This window comes from Phyllostomus discolor, chromosome 11, assembly GCF_004126475.2.
Source record: "Phyllostomus discolor isolate MPI-MPIP mPhyDis1 chromosome 11, mPhyDis1.pri.v3, whole genome shotgun sequence".
In the NCBI taxonomy this organism is placed as follows: Eukaryota; Metazoa; Chordata; class Mammalia; order Chiroptera; family Phyllostomidae; genus Phyllostomus; species Phyllostomus discolor.
Window position 1 is genome coordinate 3,180,140 of NC_040913.2, and position 22,534 is coordinate 3,202,673.

General features: G+C 57.8%; 1 protein-coding gene across 6 annotated transcripts in view; it reads left to right on the plus strand.

Annotated features, from left to right (window-relative positions):
- Nucleotides 1–22,534, plus strand: part of STARD13 (StAR related lipid transfer domain containing 13) — a 225,446-nt gene that overhangs the window by 202,064 nt on the left and 848 nt on the right. For 4 of the 6 annotated variants that reach the window (XM_036011194.1, XM_036011195.1, XM_036011193.1 and 1 more), the window contains exons 5-13: nucleotides 3,399–4,789; nucleotides 6,073–6,246; nucleotides 7,418–7,577; nucleotides 15,952–16,150; nucleotides 17,223–17,433; nucleotides 18,041–18,176; nucleotides 19,023–19,244; nucleotides 19,840–20,057; nucleotides 21,982–22,158. In XM_036011194.1, coding sequence (XP_035867087.1) covers nucleotides 3,399–4,789; nucleotides 6,073–6,246; nucleotides 7,418–7,577; nucleotides 15,952–16,150; nucleotides 17,223–17,433; nucleotides 18,041–18,176; nucleotides 19,023–19,244; nucleotides 19,840–20,057; nucleotides 21,982–22,158 — 2,888 coding nt within the window. The remainder of the gene's footprint in view (nucleotides 1–3,398; nucleotides 4,790–6,072; nucleotides 6,247–7,417; nucleotides 7,578–15,951; nucleotides 16,151–17,222; nucleotides 17,434–18,040; nucleotides 18,177–19,022; nucleotides 19,245–19,839; nucleotides 20,058–21,981; nucleotides 22,159–22,534) is intronic. The other 2 variants (XM_036011197.1, XM_028526475.2) reach the window with 1 other exon arrangement.

Genomic DNA, 22,534 nt, shown 5'->3' on the forward strand with positions numbered 1-22,534 from the left:
CAGTGAAATAAGTCAGACAAAGACAAGTACCATATGATTTCACTTCTATGTAGAATTTTAAAAAAACAAAACAAAATAAACAAACCAGAAACAGACTCGGAGATGCAGAGAACAGACTGACAGCTGCCGGACAGGAGCGGAATAAGAACTACAAACTTCAGCGAGAAAGCAAGCAGGCCGTGGGGGAGTGATGTGTGGCGGGGGGAAAGAAGGCAGCGATAAGCATCATCGTCACTGTGCGCAGTGACAGGTGGCTACCGAGCTGCTGGTGACCCGGTTGCAAAGTGTGTAAATACCGAATCACTACGTTGTACACTCGGAACTGATATGATATTGTCTGTCGATTATATTGTAATAAAAACTGTCAGCGTCTAAACAAGGATAACTCTAGTATTAATTATTTATTTAGAATACTTTCTGTGTGTGCCTCGAGCTGTGGCAGAAACTGTGTTCCTCATTGCGTTCCACTACCCGCAGTTAGAAAGACCCTGCAACAGAGGGAAACAAAGACGCGGAATCCCGGCACCACCCTCGGGGACATACTCTGAGGAAGAAGAAGGTGCTAAAGGGGAATGAGTTTTTTTCCCTGTTCGTTTTGGTTTTGTCTGTTGTTGGTTTGGGTGTTTGTTTGTGTTTGTTTGCGTTCAAGCACTCTAAATACTGAAAAAAGCTTCTTGGCCCGGTTGCCTGTTTGCCCGGCAGCTCACCCCTTTTCATGGGCCTGTGTCGGGGGGCAAACCCCTTCCTGCTGCCCAGAGCCGGGGCACTAAGCTCTCAGAGCCTGGCAGACGGGGGGGGGGGGGGGGGGGGGGGGGGGGTCCGTTCCCGGTGCTGGGTGCCCCGCCCGGCCTCTCCTCTCAGCCAAATCATAGGTGTCCCCATCCGACCAGCACGGGCTTTCCCAGCGTCAGTCACTGAGCGGGGGCCCAACTCCAGGGACCCCACGCGACATACTGTGGCTTCTATTTTAAAATATGTATAATTCCTTTAAAAGCGTGTCTTTCTCTTGCTTTCTCAAAAGCTATTTGCTAAAAGGGCTTTTTTCAGGACGCCTATCTAATAGGAACTTCCCTCACCGGTTTCCTGAAATGCGACGTGAAAATCCAGAACTCGAACTCCCACCTCCCGCGGTGCCGGGTACACAGTGGCCGCAGATGTCGGGGGTGTATCGTATCAATCACAGGGCAAAGGGTGGTAGAGAAGGCAGAAAATGCTACAAAGAAAGTATAATTCTGAGTCATCCTCCTAGAGTCTGCCTTTTTCCCACTCGTACAACTTTGTAAACTCTTTCGCCAAAGCCTTACACAACCTTTTTTTTTTTTTAAACGCAAAGCTAATTTCCCACCGAGAGCCCAGAGCTGCGGAATTCTTTGCCAGTACGTTGCTTTTGTCCTTGCTTCCACCTTGTACTTGAATGTCCGAGTTGGTCACTTAATCTGACCCGAATGAATCTAGATTTTTGAGAAATAAATGAAGAATGGGGAATCCCCAACTGTCCTGGGCTGGGCCGCTCTTCGCTTCCCCTCGAACGTAGAATCCATTGCCAAGTCGGGGCGGGGGGGTGGGGGTGGGCGTTGGGCATGTACACAGACAGATGGGCAGCCTCGGTCGGACAGCCAGTAGACAAGCAGCTGCACAAACGCTGGGAAACAGCCACTAAACAAACAGTCCCCAGCGAGCGACCGCAGGACGAACACCCTGTCGCAGCCCCTCAGCACCCCCAGGGTCCAGGGCCTGCTTTATGAGTGGTAGAAGCTTCGGAAAGAGTGAGCCGCATAGGTGCAGTCACAAAAGCTCTTACCTGGCACCCCTGGCCCTTGGGTCTCAGAACCAGATGACAGAAAGAAATAAAATAAATTCAACAAACAAAACTGTGCTGAGCCGTTGCTCTGAGGTTGGCTCTGGGAGGGCAGCAGCCTCACAAACCCGGCCTGTGAGCCTCAGGGCTCCCCTGCAGTGGCCGAGAACGGGCGTGTGTATGTGACAGGGGCGTGGTCATTACCAGAGCAGATGCTAAATACAGGTCGAGTCCAAATGCCGCAGGCGTGCAGGGGACCGTGTGGTCATTGTCTGGGGCGGTCAGCAAAGGACTTTCTCCGCGGTGGGCCACGTACTGACTGCCCTTCGAGGCTCAAACCCCGAACGGAGCTGGGTGTTAGGGGGCAGCTGTGGTCCCTCCGGGGGCCAGAGTGGAGGGGAATTGGGAAGAACAGCCAAAATGATGTAGTCCCGGTGAGAGGGGATGGTGCCACACCACGTGCTGTTAGGAAGGCCACGGGACACTGACGGCTTCTGAGCTGGGAGGTCACGTGGTCATACTGGATTGCACCGTGGGAAGCCAGTCTGATGGGGAGGGCACTGGGGGTTCTGACTGTGGCAGACCCAGGGAGGGGTGCCGAGGGCCGAAACCAAGGGAGTGGGGGCGGTGAAGACACAAAGGAGGGAACAGATTTGAGAAGCATCGGAGCTGGGCCCTGGGAACACACACAGCTGAGGAGGAGGAAGGAACTGATGATTCATCTCAGAAGGAAATTATTGTTTAGGTGCTTCAGGCCACGATCTGTACTGAACTGGAGGGATTCGAAAAGGTCAGCAAGGCCACCTCTGGCCTCAGGGAACCAGCCTCTCGTCCCCCAGGGGCTGCGAATTCAGACAGAACCCAGACAGGCGGGATGGGTGGGGAGCAGAGTGTAAACCAGCAAAGCGGTGGGGACCGGGGCAGCCCCGAGATGCGTGTCCGGCCCAAGGCCCTCGGACTCAGAACTGACTGGAAACGAGAAGGCTGGCCCAGCGGGACCCTCCTGCACTAGCGATCTCCGGGATTCCGCTGCGGGAATTCCGTAGGGGGTTCTGCTGTCCGTTTACACGGGGAGTAGACAGTCCGGATCAGGCTGGGGAGGCGGAGGGAAGGAGCCCTCGCTTCCAGATGCAGGGACTCGGAGGTTTGGAAGAGGGAAGCCGGAGACAGGGACCTGGGGCTCCGGGAGGAGGTTTCAGGGGAAAACTGAGTGCCTTTCGCGGCAGGATTAAGTCTGTGTGAAAGAGAGACCACAGATGTTTCAGATTTAGACTGTCTAGTCAGACGGTAATTACACCTTCTTTGTGATCAGTCAAGGACAGCCTCTTGGGAGGAAGGCACGACGCAGAAGCTGCGTGAGAACCGAAAGGAAGGAGGCTGGGCAGGTTGGGAGGGGACCCTCCAGCCACCAGGGAGGAGCAGGGCGGGCGGGACGGTGCGGGACCGTGGGAGGGCCCGGTGAGGGGGCCCCCAGAACCCCGAGGGTGCCTGTGACACGGAGGGAAGGGAGTGGGGTGGGCCGGCCACGCCCCTGCCCCCCCAACGCCCCGTGCCATCTGAATCACCGGCCAACACACGCGCTGTCCTTGGTGTCTTCCAGGGCGACGACTCGGACGAGGAAGACCTCTGCATCAGCAACAAATGGACTTTCCAAAGAACCAGCCGGCGCTGGTCTCGTGTGGACGACCTGCACACGCTGCTTCCGGGGGGCGACCGTGGCGGCTCGCCGGGGGACGTGAGGATGCGCAACACCGCCAGCAGTGAGAGCGTGCTCACCGACCTGAGCGAGCCCGAGGTCTGCTCCGTCCACAGCGAGAGCAGCGGAGGCAGCGCCGGCCGGGAGGCCTTCCCCTGCGCCGGCCAGTGCTGCTCCGACGGCCCGGCCATGCTGGACGCCGCGGTGCTCAGCCCCAGCCTCCCGCGGTCCCCCAGAGACATGCCCAGCTACCCCTTCCACGCGAAGAATGAGAAACCCGGCCGGACCCGGGCCAAGTCCTTTCTGAAACGCGTGGAGACGCTCCGAGGGAAAGGCGCCCAGGGGCGGCCCAAGGGGCCAGGGCGGACGGGGGGCTTGGTGATCAGCGGGCCCGTCCTACAGCAGGAGCCCGAGTCCTTCAAGGCCATGCAGCGTGTCCAGATACCAAACGGAGACGTCCAGAGCCCGGCCCTGGCCGCCTGGCCCGCAGGGGGCCCCGGCTGCGGCCTGCGGAGCGGCGAGAGCAGCCCCTCGGAGCACGGCGGCGGCGGCGGCGGCGGCCTGCGCACGCCCAGCCCCAAGGAGCGCAAGTGCCAGGAGGCGCACAAGCGCGGGGGCATGTACCTGGAGGACCTGGACGTGCTGGCCGGCACAGCGCTGCCGCGGGGCACCACCGACCAGAACCACACGCACGCCTTCCACTCCCAGGAGAACTTGGTCGTGCACGTGCCGAAGGACCACAAGCCCGGCACGTTCCCCAAGGCACTGTCCATCGAGAGCCTCTCGCCCACGGACGGCAGCAACGGGGTGAACTGGAGGGCCGGCGGCGTCGCCCTGGGCGGCGGGCAGCAGGGCCCTGGGGCCCGGGAGCCCGGGCTCATGGCGTCCTGCCACAGGGCCAGCCGAGTCAGCATCTACGACAACGTCCCCGGCTCCCACCTGTACGCCAGCACGGGAGACCTGCTGGACCTGGGGAGAGAGGACCTCTTCCCTCACCTGGACGACATCCTGCTGCAGGTCAACGGGCTGCAGGAGGTGGTGGACGACTGGTCCAAGGACCTGCTGCCGGAGCCGCACGCCAGGGGCACCGCCGCGCTGGGGAAGCCGGGCTCGTGCCCCTTCCCGCCGCAGCCGCACCAGATTGCCCTGGACTTCGAGGGCAGCTCCGTCTCCGAGGGCCAGACCACGCCCAGCGACGCGGACAGGGACGGCACATCGCTGAACGGGTCGGAGGCCCCCGGGGCCCGAGACAGGAGGGATTCTGGGGTCGGGGCCTCTCTGACCAGGCCCAACAGGTTGGTGGCACCGTGTTGTGAAATGATTCCTAATCCACTTGGTAACAATCATGGGCTGTTTACTTGTCTGCCACGTGTGCACGGAGCACGTGCCGAATGCCCGAGCCCACCGTCAGCAATCTGTGCGGGTGGGAATTGTTGGGCCGGAAGTCTGTCTTCCGTCCAGTTAAGCGGTGGTTGAATCAGTGTTGCCTCACATCTCTGTCTCGATCTTAGTTTTATTCCAAAAAACGGGGCTCGTGTGCGAAGGCCCGTGCTTGGTAATCGCTGATGACAGGCACCCGGTGCCGGCACCCAAGTGCTTCCCGTGACCTTTAACAGTGTTCATTAAAATTTCTCCACCCCGCAGGTTACACGGTTTCAATGTAATTGTAGGAGGGAGTTCTGAGATCTCGAGTGGGTGCTTTGTAAGTTTATTTTGGCTTCAAAATGCCAGTTGCAAACTGCTGTGTAGAGACCGTTGCCAAAGCACCCTAGGCAGTGGCCCTGAGTGGGCGTCACTGGTAGGAAGTGATGATGCTGTGCATCTCTCGTGGATGCTGTGACGCCTCTGGGGACTCACAGACGTGTCACCACCTGAGGAGTGCCGCCTCTGTGCCCGTCACCTTTGGGCTCCCTCTCGACAGTGAACGGGAGTTCAAATGCAGAGACAAGATGACAACATGAAAATACAGGGGGGGCCGCCACAAATAACACCCCTGGTGCATGAGCTGGTAATCTGTACCAAATCCTTTGTCACAAAATCATAAGCACGTCATTCTGCAACATAGCAATACCACACTCCAGCACACTACAGGACACTTTAGGTGACACGTTCAAATTGCTGTCCTTCCCGTGTGAGATGTTCACGTCCCCCACCAGCCACCCTGGAGGGCGTTACTTCTGCCGGGCCAGGGCCAGGTATTCTGGGGTTCCCAAACACTTTCTGTCTCTCTCCCTCTCTCCCTCTCTCTCTCTCTCTCTCACACACACACACACACACTCAGCTGCTTTCAGCACTTTGGGAACACATGAGGAATGAAAAGAGAATGTAATATGCCTTATGTAAACCTCCTAATGACACGGAGAACAACTTATCCTGATGTGTCAGGCTTGGAAAAAACCATTTCCTGGGCCTCTTCCATACATACATCTGTGTCTCCCGTCCCATTTGCTTGGCGACTTTCTTGGCTCGGAACCTCTCCCGATGAGCTACTTGCCGATCAGTACCATGCTGGGTGTCGGGGCGTCGCATCCCCGTAGCGACGGCGCGTCCCCATGGTGACGGCTTCTCCCCGGCACAGGCGACTCCGGTGGGACAGTTTCCAGCTCTCGCACCAGCCGCAGCCCTCCACGGCCTCGCTGCACATCAGCCACCTGAGCGCCGGGCAGCTGAGCCTGCTGCAGCGCGTGTCCCTGCTGCGCCTGACGGCCATCATGGAGAAGCACTCCATGTCCAGCAGGCACGGCTGGACCTGGTGCGTAGCGCCCTCCCCGGGGCGGGGTGGGGCGGGGCCAGGCGCGGGGCGGAGCCAGGCAGGGGGCGGGGCCTCCCGTGGGCGGGAGCTAAGCCCGAGGTGGTGGAAGCCTCAGGGTTTGCTGGCTGATTTCTGAAGCTCCCGGGCTGTGACCTCCTAAATGCGACACCCCAAGCTCTGCGTCGCGGTCCGCCTCAGCTGGACCGATGTCACCTGCGGACACAGGGCGTGTGTGCAGCAACCTGCTGGGGGCCAGGGAGGCCGGTCGGGCTCCGAGAAGGACAAAAGACAAGGGGAGGGTGACGGACGGGGGACAGGAGAATTAGAAAGAAACTTGCCGTGAAGTAATTCTGGCAGTTTCTCACGGGGAAACCTCTGTCCCCTGCACCTTCGGGCCCGTGCAGAGTTCCACACGGCAAAGAGCGTTGCACTCTTCATGCACACGCCTGCTTTTTTTTACTCCCCTGGCCAGTCAAAGCAAGACTAGGCAGCACACGCTTCCCACCAGGGAGTGAACCAAACAGGTGTTGGAACTTGGATGCGGACCTGTTTTAGACGACTTGGTGGGTTCGAAAACACATAGAACGTGTCGCTAGTTGTCCTGCGGCGTATATTACCTGCGTAGAAGGATTGGCACGGCTTCCGTAGAAGTAATTTAGAAAGTTGCAAGTTGCGTGAGCAAATGAACACGGGCCTGTGTCGTAACATTTCCCCTCAAAAGTGCAGTGGGCGGCAGAAAAGTCACGGCCAAGAAACGCTTTTCACCTTTCCTGCCCTCGTGTCTCCCCCAGACCGACCAAACTACTTCTTCTGCTCGTAATTTGTCAGTGTGTTTCATTTTGTCCTGTTGGGACTTTTAAGTGTCCATGCCTTCAGAGGTGTGTAAGTGACGGTTAAACTAGCACATCGCACGCTTGCCTTGGGTCCCAAACCCATCTGCTGACGAAGCTCGCGCTGTGTAACAGCTCGAGTTCTGACGCAGGCCAGGCCTCGTGGTCCTCCTTCCGAGTCCTGTGGTTAATTCAGGGAGAAACGGTGAACCCCCTGGCCTGCCGGGTATTCCAGACAAAGCTTGGCTTCCCCTCTTGCTTGGCTTTTGCCGCCTCACCCCACCGGGCACCCCCCCCTTCCCTCCCCAGAGGCTTGCTGACCCGTTCCCTGTGAATTCCAGGTCAGTCCCCAAGTTCATGAAGAGGATGAAGGTGCCGGATTACAAAGACAGGACCGTCTTTGGCGTCCCCCTCATCGTACACGTGCAGAGGACGGGGCAGCCGCTGCCGCAGAGCATCCAGCAAGCCCTGAGGTATCTGCGCAGCAACTGCCTGGACCAGGTACGGGGGGGCGGGCACCCCGAGAGCGGGCTGGAGCGAGGAAATGCCGGGCAGGGTCAGAGCCGTCCCGGGTCAGGCAGGACAGGCGCCGCCCAAAGGAGAAGGCGCAGGTGCCCGCCTCAGTCAGCGTTTCATCGGGCCAGGCCTCGCCCTGGTCCAGCTGTTTGAGGGCGTTTCCTGCGGGGCACCCGGAGTGACGCCCCGGGGTGACTGCACCAAGTTCCTGTGACTGGTTCACAGCGGTAACGTCCACTTCCCGTTCCCTGGAGACTGCACGCTGCGTCTCCTCTTCAACTGTTGTCCCCCTGCTGTCCTTGACCCCACAGCCTCCCTTCTAGCCCCAGTTAATTTTTTTTTAAGAATTGGTTTTTGATCTGTCCCTTTAGTCTTTCTTTTTTTTTTTTTTGAAGCAGCACCAGGACCGAGAAAACGTAACGCAACGACAAGTTTATTTACTACTTTTCTTAAGTGTGCGCGTCAACGGTGAAAACCACATCAGCTAAATCACACGCCCCCGCCTCTGGTAGAGCCGATTGAGAGGCTCAAGCCCCACGAGCTGTGCGGAGGTGGTTGGCCATGTCCAGCACTGTTTGGTGGGGACCACCACGACGGTGGACTGTGACTGGGCCCGGGGCACCCCATCCTGCGGCTCACAGGCCACGCCTTCGCTCCTCCAAGTTAACACCCGTTAGCTTCTCAGACATTCTTTCCAAAGCAAGAGCCGTGTTGCCACTTGATCAATTGTGACCTTGAGCATCGGGGGCGTTTTCGGGTGACTCATCTGCGGTGGCTTTAGTTCAGTGTCCTCTTTCATACCGGGACGGAACCCTCAGGTGACCCGCAGGTGTTATGGATCTCCCCGTGGCCTGGGGCTCCGTGGCCAGGCCCGAGCGGAGCTGCCAGACCTCAGAGGTGCTGGCCGCGGCCGCTCACGTCAGCCCTGACTCTGAGATCGCACGTAGCATGAGGGTGTGCTCCGGACGAATCAGAGACGTGTTTTCAGGGGAACAGGGTGGGGGTGACTTTTCCGTCTGATGCCAGAGAAGGGCCGAGATCTGTGTTTCCACATTTCTCAGGGGGCCTCGTGGAGAGAGGGAGCTGTGGCTGCTTTTGCTGTTGTGGGGACGGCTGTTGCGTTCTGAGAAGCTGCCGTGATAGCTTGGCCATTGTTTCTGGGAAGGAAGGGCGGCGGCAGACCACTTGTCGGGAACTGAGGGACTTGCAAAGACCATCCCGACAGAGCAAACCAGTGACTCTGGTTACTTGACCTTTTTGTGTTTTTATTTTGCTTTTTTAACTTTCACAGCTTTTACCAAAAGCGCACACTCATCAAAAGCAGGCGACCTGCGGGTATTTTCCCGAGGAAGCTCTCTGGAGAGGTGGGCACGGGTGAATATTCGGAAAGGCCCCTGTAACCTCTGTGCACGGTCCTGAAAGTGTCGCCGCTGCCAAGCCCTGGGGCTGAGGACTTTGTGGTCTCGCTCGTACTTCTGTTGGTTTGTGAGGGCACAGTGAAGGTTGTGCTGTGTGGAGGGAGAAGCTTTCCAAGCTTCTTAATCTTTGTAAAGATCCGTTAAGACTCATCCTCCCTCCTGGCCGATGCTCTTAAAATCTTCGGCTCGGCATTTCACCAGGCTCAGACAATGTTTTGTTCCGTGCGCTCCAATGAGTGGTCGGCTAATGCTCATCAGCCGAGGCTCCCTAGGAGAGCACAGCGCTTGCTCAGGAGTGCCTGAAGGAAATTCAGGCCACCTGTGCCGTTGGTCCGATAAGAAGAACCTTCCTTGAGTGCCCAGCATGCTCAGGGACCATTCTGAGTGTTTCGCATGCCTTGTCTCCATGCACCCCACCGCCCCCGGGGGGTGTTATCTCTCCGGGAGCAGCGGTGGGGCTGGGACGGCTCGGAAACCTGCCCGGCTTCAGAGTCCAAGTTTTTAACCCCCACCCTCCCCCGCCTGCCGTTGGAGTCGCTGGTTCCCGGTGGGCTTGGGGGCGGGGATGCCCGGTGCAGAGCTGAGGGGCACTCTGAGAAGGGGCCCTCCACAACTCATGGACAAATTCACTGCCAGGACGGTGTGGGTGACGTCGGCCGTGACGTCACGCCGTGTCCCTGGCCAGAATGAAAGGGTCTCCCTGGCGCCAGCCCCTGCGGGCACCACACTGATTTTGGACCCCCGGGCTCTCGTTTACACCGAGTGCACCAGACTCGTGCAGCTCCGCACGTGGCCTCTCCCCACGTGGTCTGCCACCGGTGGGTGCTGCTCGTGGGAAACGTGTGTGATCGGGGGTGGGAGTGTAGCGTGTCCACTTCGTCCCTAGTTTCAGCTGCTCTTTTCTGTCTGTATCTTCCTTTCGCTCTAATTTTCTCACCTATTTTCCTCAACTCGATGGCATCTTTCTGTATTTGGAGATCACTGTCTAGGAAGTCACCTTGGATTAATTCTCCCTTGAGCAACATGGGGTAGGGACGGGTGACCGATGACACCGCTGCGCTGGGCCCCGCACGGTCCCCGCACCGACTGGGACCCGGCCCTGCCCCCCGTGGGTCCTGAATGACACGCAGCACCAGTCCCCCCACTGCTGTCGGGCCCAGGCTCCTGTTTGAAGCAAAAGGCCTGTGAGCGGAGGGGAGGACCATGCGTGGGCACCGCCCCCCCCCGGTCCCCACTCATGGTCTGTTCCCGGGCTCTGTGCCAGCCCTGTCGCTGCTGCTTAAACCCAGAAGAACGCCAGCACACTTTGGTAGGAAAGGCTCATAAACACCGATTTATGACATAAACACTGGTTCTCGATGCACCCGGCATGCATAAGGCCCCCCTCCCTCGCATTGGTCAAAAGGAAGAAGAATCCTCGAGCTGTCAAGGGGACGTCACCGTCACCACCTCGGCCACGGGAGGCGCTCGGCCCTGGCAGAGGCTTCCGCACGCGCGTCCCTCCCCCTGTCACTGCGGAGTGTGGAAAGCGGACACCCACCAGGCCCCTGGGCAGAAGGAGGGGGTTACAGGAAGGGACCCGGGGAGAACGAGAGAAACAGACGGAGAATCGACGGGGACCGTGGCCAACAGGAAGGCTGGCCTGGGGACTTCAGAGCAAGCACGAGCGAATAAAAGCGAAGGCGTCAAAAATGCAAGGGGCGGCCGGAGTCCCAAGGAAGGAGGGGCCGTAGCCCTAGATGCGCGGTCTTTCTTCACCGGCGGCACCTCCTGTGACCTGAGGAGACTCGGGTCAGCCCAGGGTCGTGGCAGCTCAGCCCCAGGGGCGTAGCAGAGAGGGGCGTCTCAGAATCATGTGCTTCCTCTAAACCAGCCGTGGCCGGTCACCAGGCTGCCTCCCAGTGTCGTTGTTCCCCCTTGCACCACCGTCTGGGACCCTCCGGAAGCTTCTCCCTAACCACAGGGCAGGAGGCTTCCTGCGTGAGCTGGGCCCTTCCCTTGACGCCGAGCACCCCTGTCAGGACAGCAGTCCCGAAACCTGGCCCGCGGCTCGCCTCCCACGCTCCCGAGTGCAGAGCGGTGCGTGTGCGGCCACGCACAGTGTGTCTGTCCTCGCCCTTGCAGCCGGCTGCCGGTGAGATAGGGACGTGGAGCCCTCGGTGGTGACCCATTTGTCCTCAGACAGAGCGGAGTGTGAGAGCAGCCTTGCTCTGTTGGCCGAGCTTCTAGTCCTGCCCTCGATCAGCTGTGCCCAGGAGGACGAGCCCTGCGGCTGCTGAGACACCCGAGCTCCCTGCGGGGGAGGCTGGCCCTGCAGGGCTCCGCCTCAGAGCCACCACACCCCGTCCTCGGGACCGCTCTCTCTCTGAACAAAACCGGCCTTTCTTCAGTAGCGGAGCCCGTGTCTGCAGCAGCAGAGGGAACGGGACTCCTGACAGACGGCACGCACCACCGAGAGGATGATTAGCCCACAGCGGGCACCGAGGGGGCGCTGGCACGTCGTCGAGAGGAAATCCGAACACTCACGCCCGGCCTCTCCCAGTGGAGCGGCCAGCTTTACAAGCCCACTGACGCGGGGAGGACACTTCACAAGTGCCCTCTGCCCCTGCTGCTGTGTCACACTCCCCGCTGCTACCCTTTCACCCCGCTTTACCGGAGTGCCGCCCTGTCGCAGCCGAGTTGTTGGGTGGAAGACAAGGGAGAGGAGAATGGCAGCCTGGACCCAAGAAGCACTCATCCTGCCTCCTTTCGCCCCTGAAATGACGGCTCGAGGGCAAAGCGGGGGCTTACAGAATGAATCTCCGTTGCCGACCCCCACTCTTCCCCTTGGAGGACAGGTTTGAAGGTCGTCGGGCGTGGGACACCCTGACAGTCCTTGCGCATCCATTAAGAACTTCAAAACAGGGACCACAGAGCAGTAAACCAAGCTCGTGGCCCTGGGTGGCTGTGTATTCTCCACAGACAGGGGGGGGCCCAGAAACGCAGTGCGGGCTGCTTGGGTCTTCCTCAGAGAAGCCCAGGGGTCTGGGGCAGCCCCCTCCCGGGGTTGGGGGGTCCCAGGGCGCTCAAGGAGGCAACGGATTTTAAATGTGTTTCTCTAGGTCTCCATTTTTTTCTTGGAAAACAAAATTTAGCCAAAAATACTCATTGTGTCACTGCTCTGAAAATTTTCCTAAGAAGAGATGGTTATGGGCACTCGGTCACCACACCGCCCAGGGCTGCACTCTGGTCTGAGGGCCGCTCCGCCATCCCAAGAAACTTGGACGTCCTGTGTGCAGGGGACATTTCACTTAGCCTAACACCTTCTAGGTCCGTCCATGTTGTCACGGAATTTGTAGGATTTCATTCTCTTTACGGCCAATTAGCATCCCATTGTGTACATGGACCACAGCTTTTTCATCCACTCACCTACTAAAGGTACTTGGGCTGCTTCCAAATCTCGGCTATTGTAAAAGATGCTGCAGTGAACATAGGGGTACATATATTCTTTCAAATTAGTGTTTCGGTTTTCTTTGGATATATTTCCAGGAGTGACATTAAGGCAGTTCCATTTTTAATTTTTTTGAGAAAACTCCATACTGTGTTTCACAGAGGCTGCCCCAGTCTACTTTCCCACCCTCAGTGCACGAGGGTCCCCTCTTCTCCACGTCCTCGCTAGCACTTGTTGTTTGTTGACTTACTGATGATGGCCATTCTGACAGGTGATACCTCATTGTGATTTTAATGTGCATTTCTCTGATAATTAGTGACATTGAACATTCTTTTGTATATCTATTGGCCCTCTATATGTCCTCTTGGGGAACTGCCTATTCACGTCCTCTGCCCATTTCTTAATTAGATTGTTTGTTTGTTCTGGTGTTGAGTTTTCTAAACTCCGGATGTTGAGCCCCTATCAGCTGTATCACGGGGAACATGTTCTTTCATTCAGTCGGTTGTCTTTTCATTCTGTTGATGGTTTTCTTTGCTGTGCAAAACCGTTTTAGTTTAATGTAGTCTCATTCTTTTTTCTGTGTGTTTGTTTCTCTTGCCCAGAGTGATATATCAGAAAAAAATATTGCTATGACAGATGTCTGAGATTTCACTGCCTATGTTTCCTTCTAGGATTTTTATGGCTTTCAGTCTTACATTTAAGTCTTTAGTCCATTTTGAGTTTATTCATGTGTGTGGTGTAAGAAGGTGGTCTAGTTCAATTTTTTTCTGCATGTATCCAATTTTCTGAACACCATTTATTAAATAGACTGTCTTTACCCCATTGTATGTTTTTGTCTCCCTTGTCAAATACTAATTGACTATAAAGGCATAGGTTTATCTCTAGGCTCTGTATTCTGTTCCAGTGATCTATATGTCTGTTTTTATGCCAGTGCCATGCTGTTTGGATTACTATAGCCTTGTAGCATAGTTTAATATCAGGTAGCACGATTCCTCTAGCTTTGTTCTTCCTTCTCAAGATTGCTGTGGCTGCTCTGGGTCTTTTGTGGTTCCATATGAACTTTGGAATATTTGTTCTAGCCCGTATTTTGGCTGCCTCTTTGTGTTTATTTCTATGTACTACATAGAACTTCTATGACTCCCAGGTTTCATGGCATGGCCTCATGCAGTAGGTGTCCTGTGGGACCCAATGGCACCATCTCCTTGATCACCTGAGTTGGGCGCTCTAGGACTGTCCCTTGTATGGGTCATGTAAGCCCTCCTGTTCTCATTGAGTCTTGAATGCTATTGGCTGATCCGTGCATGGGACTGACTCTCAGGCTGGCTGGCTGTGAGAATCAGCCCCGACCATGGCGTGTGAGACGTCATGCAGGTGCCGAGCACACCAAGCGGAGTTCACCTCAGCGGGGTCTGCAGAGGTCTCCCTTTGGAGATGCCGCTTGTGACGTGAAGTGGGTCCCGCTCTGATGCTGCCCGAAGCTGGCTGCTGGGTGTGTGGGTCCTGGGGCCTCCCGGGGGGAGCTGTGACACGGGCCCGTGTCGGAGGCTGTGCCTGGCCCTTGGCAACCCATCTGGAGAGTCTCAATGTGGCCTCTTCCGTAAACCCGTGGCTATAAGATGCCCCTTCAGCTAGTTGAGATGGTTATTCAGGATGGTTGTTCTTCATCAGTTGACATCCTGAAGTTTTCTTTTGACAGTACATGGTTTCACCTCATGCACTTCGATGAACGTTGGAGTAGTTGCCAGAGGGTTCTTATGTTCTTCTTGGAGAGTCACCTGTGTGTGGCCACGTGTTGCATTTTCTAGACGTGCCAAACTTTTTTTTAAAGATTTTATTTATTTATTTTTAGAGAGGGAAGGGAGGGGGGGAGAGAGAGAGAGAAACATCAATGTGCAGTTGCTGGGGGCTGTGGCCTGCAACCCAAACATGTGCCCTGACTGGGAATTGAACCTGCGACACTTTGGTTCGCAGCCCGTGCTCAATCCACTGAGCTGTGCCAGCCAAGCTAGACGTGCCGAACTTGAAGCATAGAAGTGGGAGCAGCTGATGTGTTCAGTGACATGCCCGACTGAGTAGCCTGGCCTGTGGAATTAGGGTGATGAGCCGGGGAACCCGGAGACGGGGTGATTAGAACTCTGTTGCCACAGAGAGGAGCGGGGTATAATTCCCCCCACTACCCGTTCAGCTGACACACACAAAACCCTCGGTATTCTCTAATTGCTTGGAATTCTCCCCTTACTGCAATTTAAAAGAATTAGCAGCAGCCACAAGAGCTCTCCAGCGACACCTGAACTTGGGCAGAGGCCCGCCTGGCACGCAGAGCGGCCGTGAGAGCACCTGGCACGCTTCCCCGGGTCTAGGGAGGTGGGGCCTCGGCTCACCTGTCTCACCTCTTGGGAATGTTCCCCCCTTGCTTTCAAAAGTGGGCCAGCCTCCAAGCCCTTAGGGAATGAGGGAAGTGGAGGTTGAGGTTTGAAAGGCTGAATATTGAGCAACGCGATGTCCTGTAGGCATTTAAAAATAGCAAATATCCTAATTCATAGTAAACCAGGGGTCCCTGGGGTCCGGGTACCCCTGGAGTGTGCAGGGCCCAGGGTGCAACCTGCAGGGATCTGGCTCCTGCCAGGGCCCCCCCCGACCCCTATCGGGGCCTCCTGTCTTTGGTGCCTTATTGCTGCGTGCATCTGTTAAGTGGGGAAAGAGTCTAAGCCTTGGGGATGAAAGAGGCATGAGACAATGTCTTGACTTGACGTCGGGAGAAAAGCCACCCAGGGAGCTTTCTTGCCAGAGCCAGAGCTGGGCACACAGCAACTCACCAGGCAGCCCCGGGGGGGTGCCAGGCGTCACATGAGAAACACCCACGGCGCGTGTTACAGGAATTCGGAAAAGCGAAAAGCAAACGAGGCTCTTAAATCGGAATGCACGCTTATGGTGTTATTTTGCTCCCTGAGCGTGTTCCCTGTGAATCTCCCCTGCCCCAAGGGACACTGGGTCTGGTTTCTGATCTGGGACCCCCCTGACCTTCATCTGACAGAACTCTCTCCAGGTCCCCACCGAGGGGGAACACGAGCGGGCAGGGAATTTTGTCTGGCCCGCCCACTCACGATGCCAGGGACCGTAGGCACGCCTGGCACATTCCGGGGGGGGGGGGGGGGGGGTGGTTACTACTGGCTGAATGAATGAGTAAAAGAACAACACGTACCGTGTTCTGAGACATTGCGGGTGGCCAAGCAGAGTCACACGTGTGTTCTCGCTGAGGCCTCTGAGGTGGGACGTCCCCGTGTCTTCGTTTCATGGGAGAGGAGTCAGTGCTCGGCCCCTGCCCCCGGCCCCCACCCAGGCCCCCACCCTGCCCTGAACTGGTCGATCACCGTCTGCTGGTGCGGCTGCAGTTGCTGCTCCCCCGGCCCTGGTCCGGGGTCTCCCTGTCACTCCCGCGGTGACTGTCTCGGGGGGAGAATGTCCGGGGACCAAGGGGGCCTCGCTCACACGCCCCTGGGACCCGTTTCAGGTGGGCCTCTTTCGAAAATCGGGCGTGAAGTCCAGGATCCAGGCCCTGCGGCAGATGAACGAGAGCTTCCCCGACAACGTCAGCTACGAGGAGCAGTCGGCATACGATGTGGCGGACATGGTGAAGCAGTTCTTCCGGGACCTGCCCGAGCCCCTGTTCACCAACAAGCTCAGCGAGACCTTCCTCCACATCTACCAGTGTGAGTGGGAGCAGCGTGGGGCCTCTGGGGGGGCCAGGGGGGAGCCCCGCAGGCCGCGCTTTAACTGTACGGGCAATGCACGGACTCACAAAGAAGCCTGTGAAAGTGGTGATTTACGCTCCTCTCTGGAAGGAGCTCGGTTCATGGTGTGGTAGGAAAATCTCCAGGCCACGTTGTGTGCACTGGAAAACATCTTTGTGACATCGACATTTTGCTTCTCGTTAGGGACTGGCCTAGCATCTAAAATCAACTTTCAACCTCCTTTTAATAAGTTTAAAATGAAAAGGGCACACCATAGAATTTAGTTCGTCTCTAGGTGTTTTTCAAAGCCCATTTAATTTTCTAAAATTAAGCGTGTCCTTGGGATGCATGAAATTCAACGCCAAACATGTTCAAATGACGAGAAACAAAAGGCAAATGGGTTTTAATCACAGTGTGTCTTAGGGCGACGGAAAGAGAGCAAACTGAATCGAGCCGTACACTTCATTAACTTAATTTGTACTTTCACTTGAAATTAAGTGATGTGAAATTGGTCATTTCCAGCCAAGCCTCTATAATTAAAATAATCACAAAAATAACAAATTTTTATTAAAAGGCGTATCCTCTTAAAGGTCACTGCCAAGGGGGACATTAGTCATGAACATGGACTCCTTCTCGTTATGACAATGTTGTCATCATAAATTATTTTGAAGATCCAGTCCCAATTCTTTAGGAGAATAATTATTTGGCCCACGGGCTTTGAGTGTTTGGCAACATCGGCCTGAAGTCGACCTCACCCGTGGAAGGGGTCCAATTTGAGGACTATAGAGAAATCAGCACTAAAATCTTTGAGTCTACAAATGTTGCGAATGCAAGAAGAATTATAATAGGCACCGCTGGCAAGACAGAGTCACCTGGCGGTCCCCTAAATAAACACTCTTTTGTCAGAGTGAGTAGGTGAGATGGATGACGTCGGAGCCAACGTCCTTCAGATGTCCCTGGGCGTGTCCTCCCGTCTGGGCAGGGTCGGGGGGACACACCCGCTGCCCCCCCCAGCAGGCCCCTCTGACGTCCGCCTCCCACCCTCCCCCAGACGTCCCCAAGGAGCAGCGGCTGCAGGCGGCGCGGGCGGCCACGCTGCTGCTGGCGGACGAGAGCCGGGACGCCCTGCAGACGCTGTTGTGCTTCCTGCACGACGTGGTCAGCCTGGTGGAGGAGAACCAGATGACGCCCATGAACCTGGCCGTGTGCCTGGCCCCCTCGCTCTTCCACCTCAACCTCCTGAAGAAGGAGAGCTCCCCCAGGTGGGTTCTCCCCGGCGCCCACCGGTGCCCCAAACCGGCGACAGCCACCCCAGCCCACGAACAAAAAACTCCTCGCACTGCATTTTGATGCAAGGATTTGTCAGCTCTTAATTTATAATCCGGAAAAGTCTCCGGGCGCCCAGAATCAGAGAGTGGTCCAGGGGGCCTTGAAGAATGTCTGTCGTGGCCCAGGGAACGGGAGGAAGTTGTTTTGTTTTGCGTGTGTGAGTGGGAAGGAAAGGAAAGTGTGTGCAGTAGAGTTTTACTATCTTTAAGTTTAAAAAACAGAAGAGAGAAAGGAGGCTGGATTCCAGGCCCGAGCACCGCAGCTTGAAGTGAAGTGGTTTCAAACTTGGGGAAAAATAGATTCATACCCCCTCCCCCCAACAGTTAGTTACTCCTGCCCTTGAGTTCTTCCAGGCTGTTTCCTTACGAGCCATCAGACCCTGGGCGGGCCTCGGGTGGGAGGTGCACTGAGGGTCATTAAGTGGCCGTGAGAGAGGCTGGGATCTGGCGCCCCCCCCCCCCCCCGCCCGCTGGGCAGGAGCCGGACACACGAGGGGAGAGCTTTCCTCGTGAAGGACCCCCTGGTTTGGGGTCTGCTCAGGGCCGCCCCCTGCGCTTGCAGAGTCATCCAGAAGAAGTACGCCACCGGGAAGCCAGACCAGAAGGACCTCAACGAGAACCTGGCGGCCGCGCAGGGCCTCGCCCACATGATCGCCGAGTGCGACCGGCTTTTCGAGGTGAGTGGGGGGCCGGCCCCGACGTCCCCGCCGCTCCTGGAGCCAGAGGCGACACCGAGAATGGTGGCCCCAGGCTTGTTCCTGGGTTTACAATGACAGCAGTGCCCGCTGGGGCTCTGGGCTTCACCGCCAAGAAGTGGGCGGGGCTAGCCCCGTCTCTCACCGAGGCTGGGCAGGTAAAGACGCCTGGGTGTGCTGCGACGGTTGTCCTGAGACCAGCTGCGTCACCTTCGCCTGCACAGGTCCAGGCAAGCTGGCCATTCATGTCCTTTTGGGTTTTACCTCGGGGTTTGATTGGGTTCGGCGTCTGTGTGTGTCTGTGTTTCTGGTGTGTGTGTGCGAGACATGGACGGTTCCTGTGAATGAGGGATCGGTAGCAGCTCAGGGGCGCAGCCCCAGATGCGGTAAAGAAGTCAGCTAGACTTCCGGCCCGATTTTTGTGGCGAATTTGGCGTCTGGGACCGGGAAAAGTGTGCTGAAAAGATGAAGCTAGTTCTTAAGTCACGTTAGATGAGGTTTCTCTGAGGTCCGTGTGCTTTCGTCTCCTGAGCCCACGTTTTCGCCAAACTGAACAGAAACACATCAAAGGGAACATGAAAGGGGAGTGGAAAGGCTACTGCCGTGTGCTGGGTGATGCGTGTAGCCTCAGAACCGTACCTGGGCTGCCCGACTTTAGGAAGCCGCGCCCCCACCACCAGCCCGGCCTCTGCCCTCAGGAAAACATCTCTTGGCCCGAGGCACCTGGCCGGGGCCCACACACAGGACCTTGGACGAGACGACTTGGCTTTCTTTATCAGTCTCGCCACTCTTTAACGCACGCAGCGTGTCGTCTGCCCCGCACTGCAGGTCCCGCACGAGATGGTGGCCCAGTTCCGTGACGCGTACGTGGAGGCCGCGATCCATGCCCCGACGCTGGAAGACCTGGGGTCCCAGCTGGAGGACAGCGGGGCCACCCTCCACACCTACCTGGACCAGCTCCTCCAGGGCCTGCAAAAGGAGGCCAAGGAGAAGTTCAAGGGATGGGTGGCGTGTGCCAGCGCAGACAACACGGACCTGGCTTTCAAGAAGGTAATCCCGGGGCTCCCAAACACGTGCCCAGAGGAGCCACGTCTGACAGCCAGGAATTTGTTTTGTTTAAAAAACAAAACAAAACAAAGCAAAATAGGCCACTACCCATGGGGCTTGGCACGCACATGACCAGGCCGAAGTCCGTTTCTGGAGACGGCCAAGTGGCCGGGCTGCACATGCTCGGAGCACAGGCCACGGAGCCAGCCTGCTGGGTCCCAGTCCAGTCCCTGGCCCCTGGCTGGGTCACATCCAGCAGGTCACATGGCTCCCTCTGCCTCGGTTTCCTCAGTGGCAGCACGGACATAATAAAAGTGCCCCAGCCAGGGGAGGGCTGTTTGAACACTCAGCGGGCTGGAAGGGCACCTGGCCAGCCATAGAACCGCTGTGTGTGCTGACCGGTTATTATTTTATCATCATCATCATTATTATTATTTTCACCTTAAGGATTACCGTTATAAAATGGCAAACCTATAAGATATACAGACTCACTCTTTCAAGACACGCGGTCAGGGGTTTGTGTGAACACCCAGGGAAGCGTGGGGGGCCTTGGCGGGGCCCGGCTGGCCTCTTAGCGTCTGCGGGCGCCTCCCCCCAGGTGGGCGACGGGAACCCCCTGAAGCTGTGGAAGGCCTCGGTGGAGGTGGAGGCCCCGCCGTCCGTGGTGCTGAACCGCGTGCTGAGGGAGCGCCACCTGTGGGACGAGGACTTCGTGCAGTGGAAGGTGGTGGAGGCCCTGGACACGCAGACGGAGGTCTACCAGTACGTGCTCGGCAGCATGGCCCCCCACCCCTCCCGGGACTTCGTGGTGCTCAGGTAAGCCGGCCCCGGCGGCGGTGCGATGCGGTCCGCTCCTGAGCAGGTTGGGAGCTGCGGACGGAGGCCGTTCGGAGTCCTTCCACCCAGATCCAGCCCGCGCTGGGGACACTGAGCTGGCCCGGGGACCCCGAGCTGGCCCGCGTCCCCCTCGGCATCACCGCCCCTGCCTCGTCGATGCCCGGCTTCCTGCTCCGCCGCCCAGGCTGCAGCTCCGCCGGGCTCCCCGGCGGCCCCTTGCACGGCGGAGCATACGGTTTATTGGGCCATAAATGTGGTTCATTTCCTCAGAGCAGAGTCCCCAGAGTAGCTGCTGTTTGGCCAGCTGGACTTCCTGCCAAATCATGCAAATCGAGTGACTGCTCCCTGCTCTCCCTTGCGCCCCCTGGGAGGCGAGCCCTCAGTCCGTGTCACCCTCGGGACTAGTGTGTGACCTCAGCCTTCACAGCCGTGCATGGGAGCCTGGGCACAGCGCTGCAGGTGCCCGGTGCTGTGTCCTGGGTGTCCAGCAGGGAGCCAGGGCTGAGCGGGCTTGCAGGACTGTGTCTCCCGCTGGCACAGGGCCCCGAGAGGTGGGGGGCTGAGTATCCCCTGTCTGGCTGTGGAGGGGGCGTCAGCCAGGGACAGGAAGTGTGCTCGGTGGAGCGGTGCGTGGGGGCCGGTGAGTCAGCATTGACTCAGAAAGAACAGGGACTCGGGACACTGAAACACCCGAGGACAATGTAATGAAACCTGTATATCGTTTTTATTGGTGACCGATGGCAAGCGCCGGCTCCTCCCTCGGATCCGCGGTGTGACAGGAACCCCTAGTGAATTCCCCGGTGTACGTTCGAACCAGTTTCTTTATGAAAATTAGTCCTGATGGCAAACTCAAGGTTACTTTTCACGTAGGATGTTTGTGCCCGTGCACCTGGTCCTCGGGACCTTGGATTTTAAGGGTCACCGTTCCCTAAATGTGTGTGTTTATCATAGCGGCTGGTGGAGAATGCCGGCAGTTTTGCGGGCGGGTGGCTCAGGGCCACCGTTATGGGGACATTAGTCATCAGGGGAAAGTTAAGCTTCACACCCTCACTCTCGCAAGCAGCAAGCGAATCGCTCTTTTAGGGTGTGGATGGGGCCGGCCATAGTGTGTCCCCCCCAGACGTGGCTGAGGGCCGGAGGCCAGCGCGGGGCCTCCTCCTCTCCCTCCGTCCACCGACTGCTCTTCCGTAGCACGCCCTTCCCTCACCGCGGTGCCCGGCACTGCCGGGGGCTTCAGCGGAACAGTGAACCCCAGTCTTGCTCTCTCGTGGTTTCTGTTTTACTAGGGAGAGAGAGTCTGCCCGTAATAAGTCCGGGGGCTAGGGTTGCTTAGGCTGGGGGACGAGTAAGAGAAAGGGAGAGCAAGGGGTGGGGTTTTATTTTTTTAATACATTTTATTGATTATACTATTATAGCTGTCCCATTTCCCCCCTTATCCCCCTCCACCCTGCACAACCCCACCCACTCACATTCCCCACCCCCCACCCCAGTTCATGTCCATGGGTCCTACATAGAAGTTCTTCGGCTTCTATATCTCCTATACGACTCCTAACCTCCCCCTGCCTGTGTCGTGCCCACCACTCGTGCGGGGCTGGGGTTTCAAACGGAGCCGTCAGGGCGGGGCCCTGAATGGAATGAGCGAGTCCTGACTCCAAGGCTGTGTGACCCCAGCAGCTGCCTCTGGTCCTGGGGCAGATCTGAGCGCTGGCTGCGGGGCATTTCTGGGCCCCGAGCCGGGCTCTGCCCCGCACCGGGTCGGCGGCGTGGCCCCACTAGCAGAGACCACGCGCCCAGTCCGAGTAACGGGGCCGGAGCGGGGGCAGGAAAACGCGCGTCGCCCCAGCACGGCGTTCACGTCTTCCTCTCCTTGCCGCCGCCTCGCCGGCGGGGGGTCTCCCCGCAGGACCTGGAGGACCGACCTGCCCAAAGGGATGTGCGCCCTGGTGTCCGTGTCGGTGGAGCACGAAGAGGCCCAGCTCCTGGGCGGCGTGCGAGCCGTGGTGATGGACTCGCAGTACTTGATAGAGCCCTGCGGCTCCGGCAAGTCCAGGCTGACGCACGTCTGCAGGGCGGACCTGAAGTAAGTGGGGGGGTCCCCGCGGGGGGGAGGGGGGCGCAGGCACACTGCCACTGCTGGCTGAGGCCCTGTCTGCCGCCCTGGCTTCCTGTTCCACTGCGCTCGCCCCTTGCAGCCGTGGACGGGCTCGTGTAGATATGTAGGCCCCCGCCCCCGCTCCCTCTCCTCCAGCTTTCCCACTAAGATGCAGACCTTTCCCTGAAGCCCTTGGCTGTGCCCCGTTTTGTCCCCACTTTCCTGCCTGTGCTTCTGGCACAGAGCCAACGCAGCAGACACGGGAGCCCAAGCACGGGTCCCCTCCCTGGGGTTCCGTTACCCCGGCCCCTGCGGCTCCCGCAGCCGCCCCCCTCCGTGGGGAAGACACCAGCTCCCGTCCAGC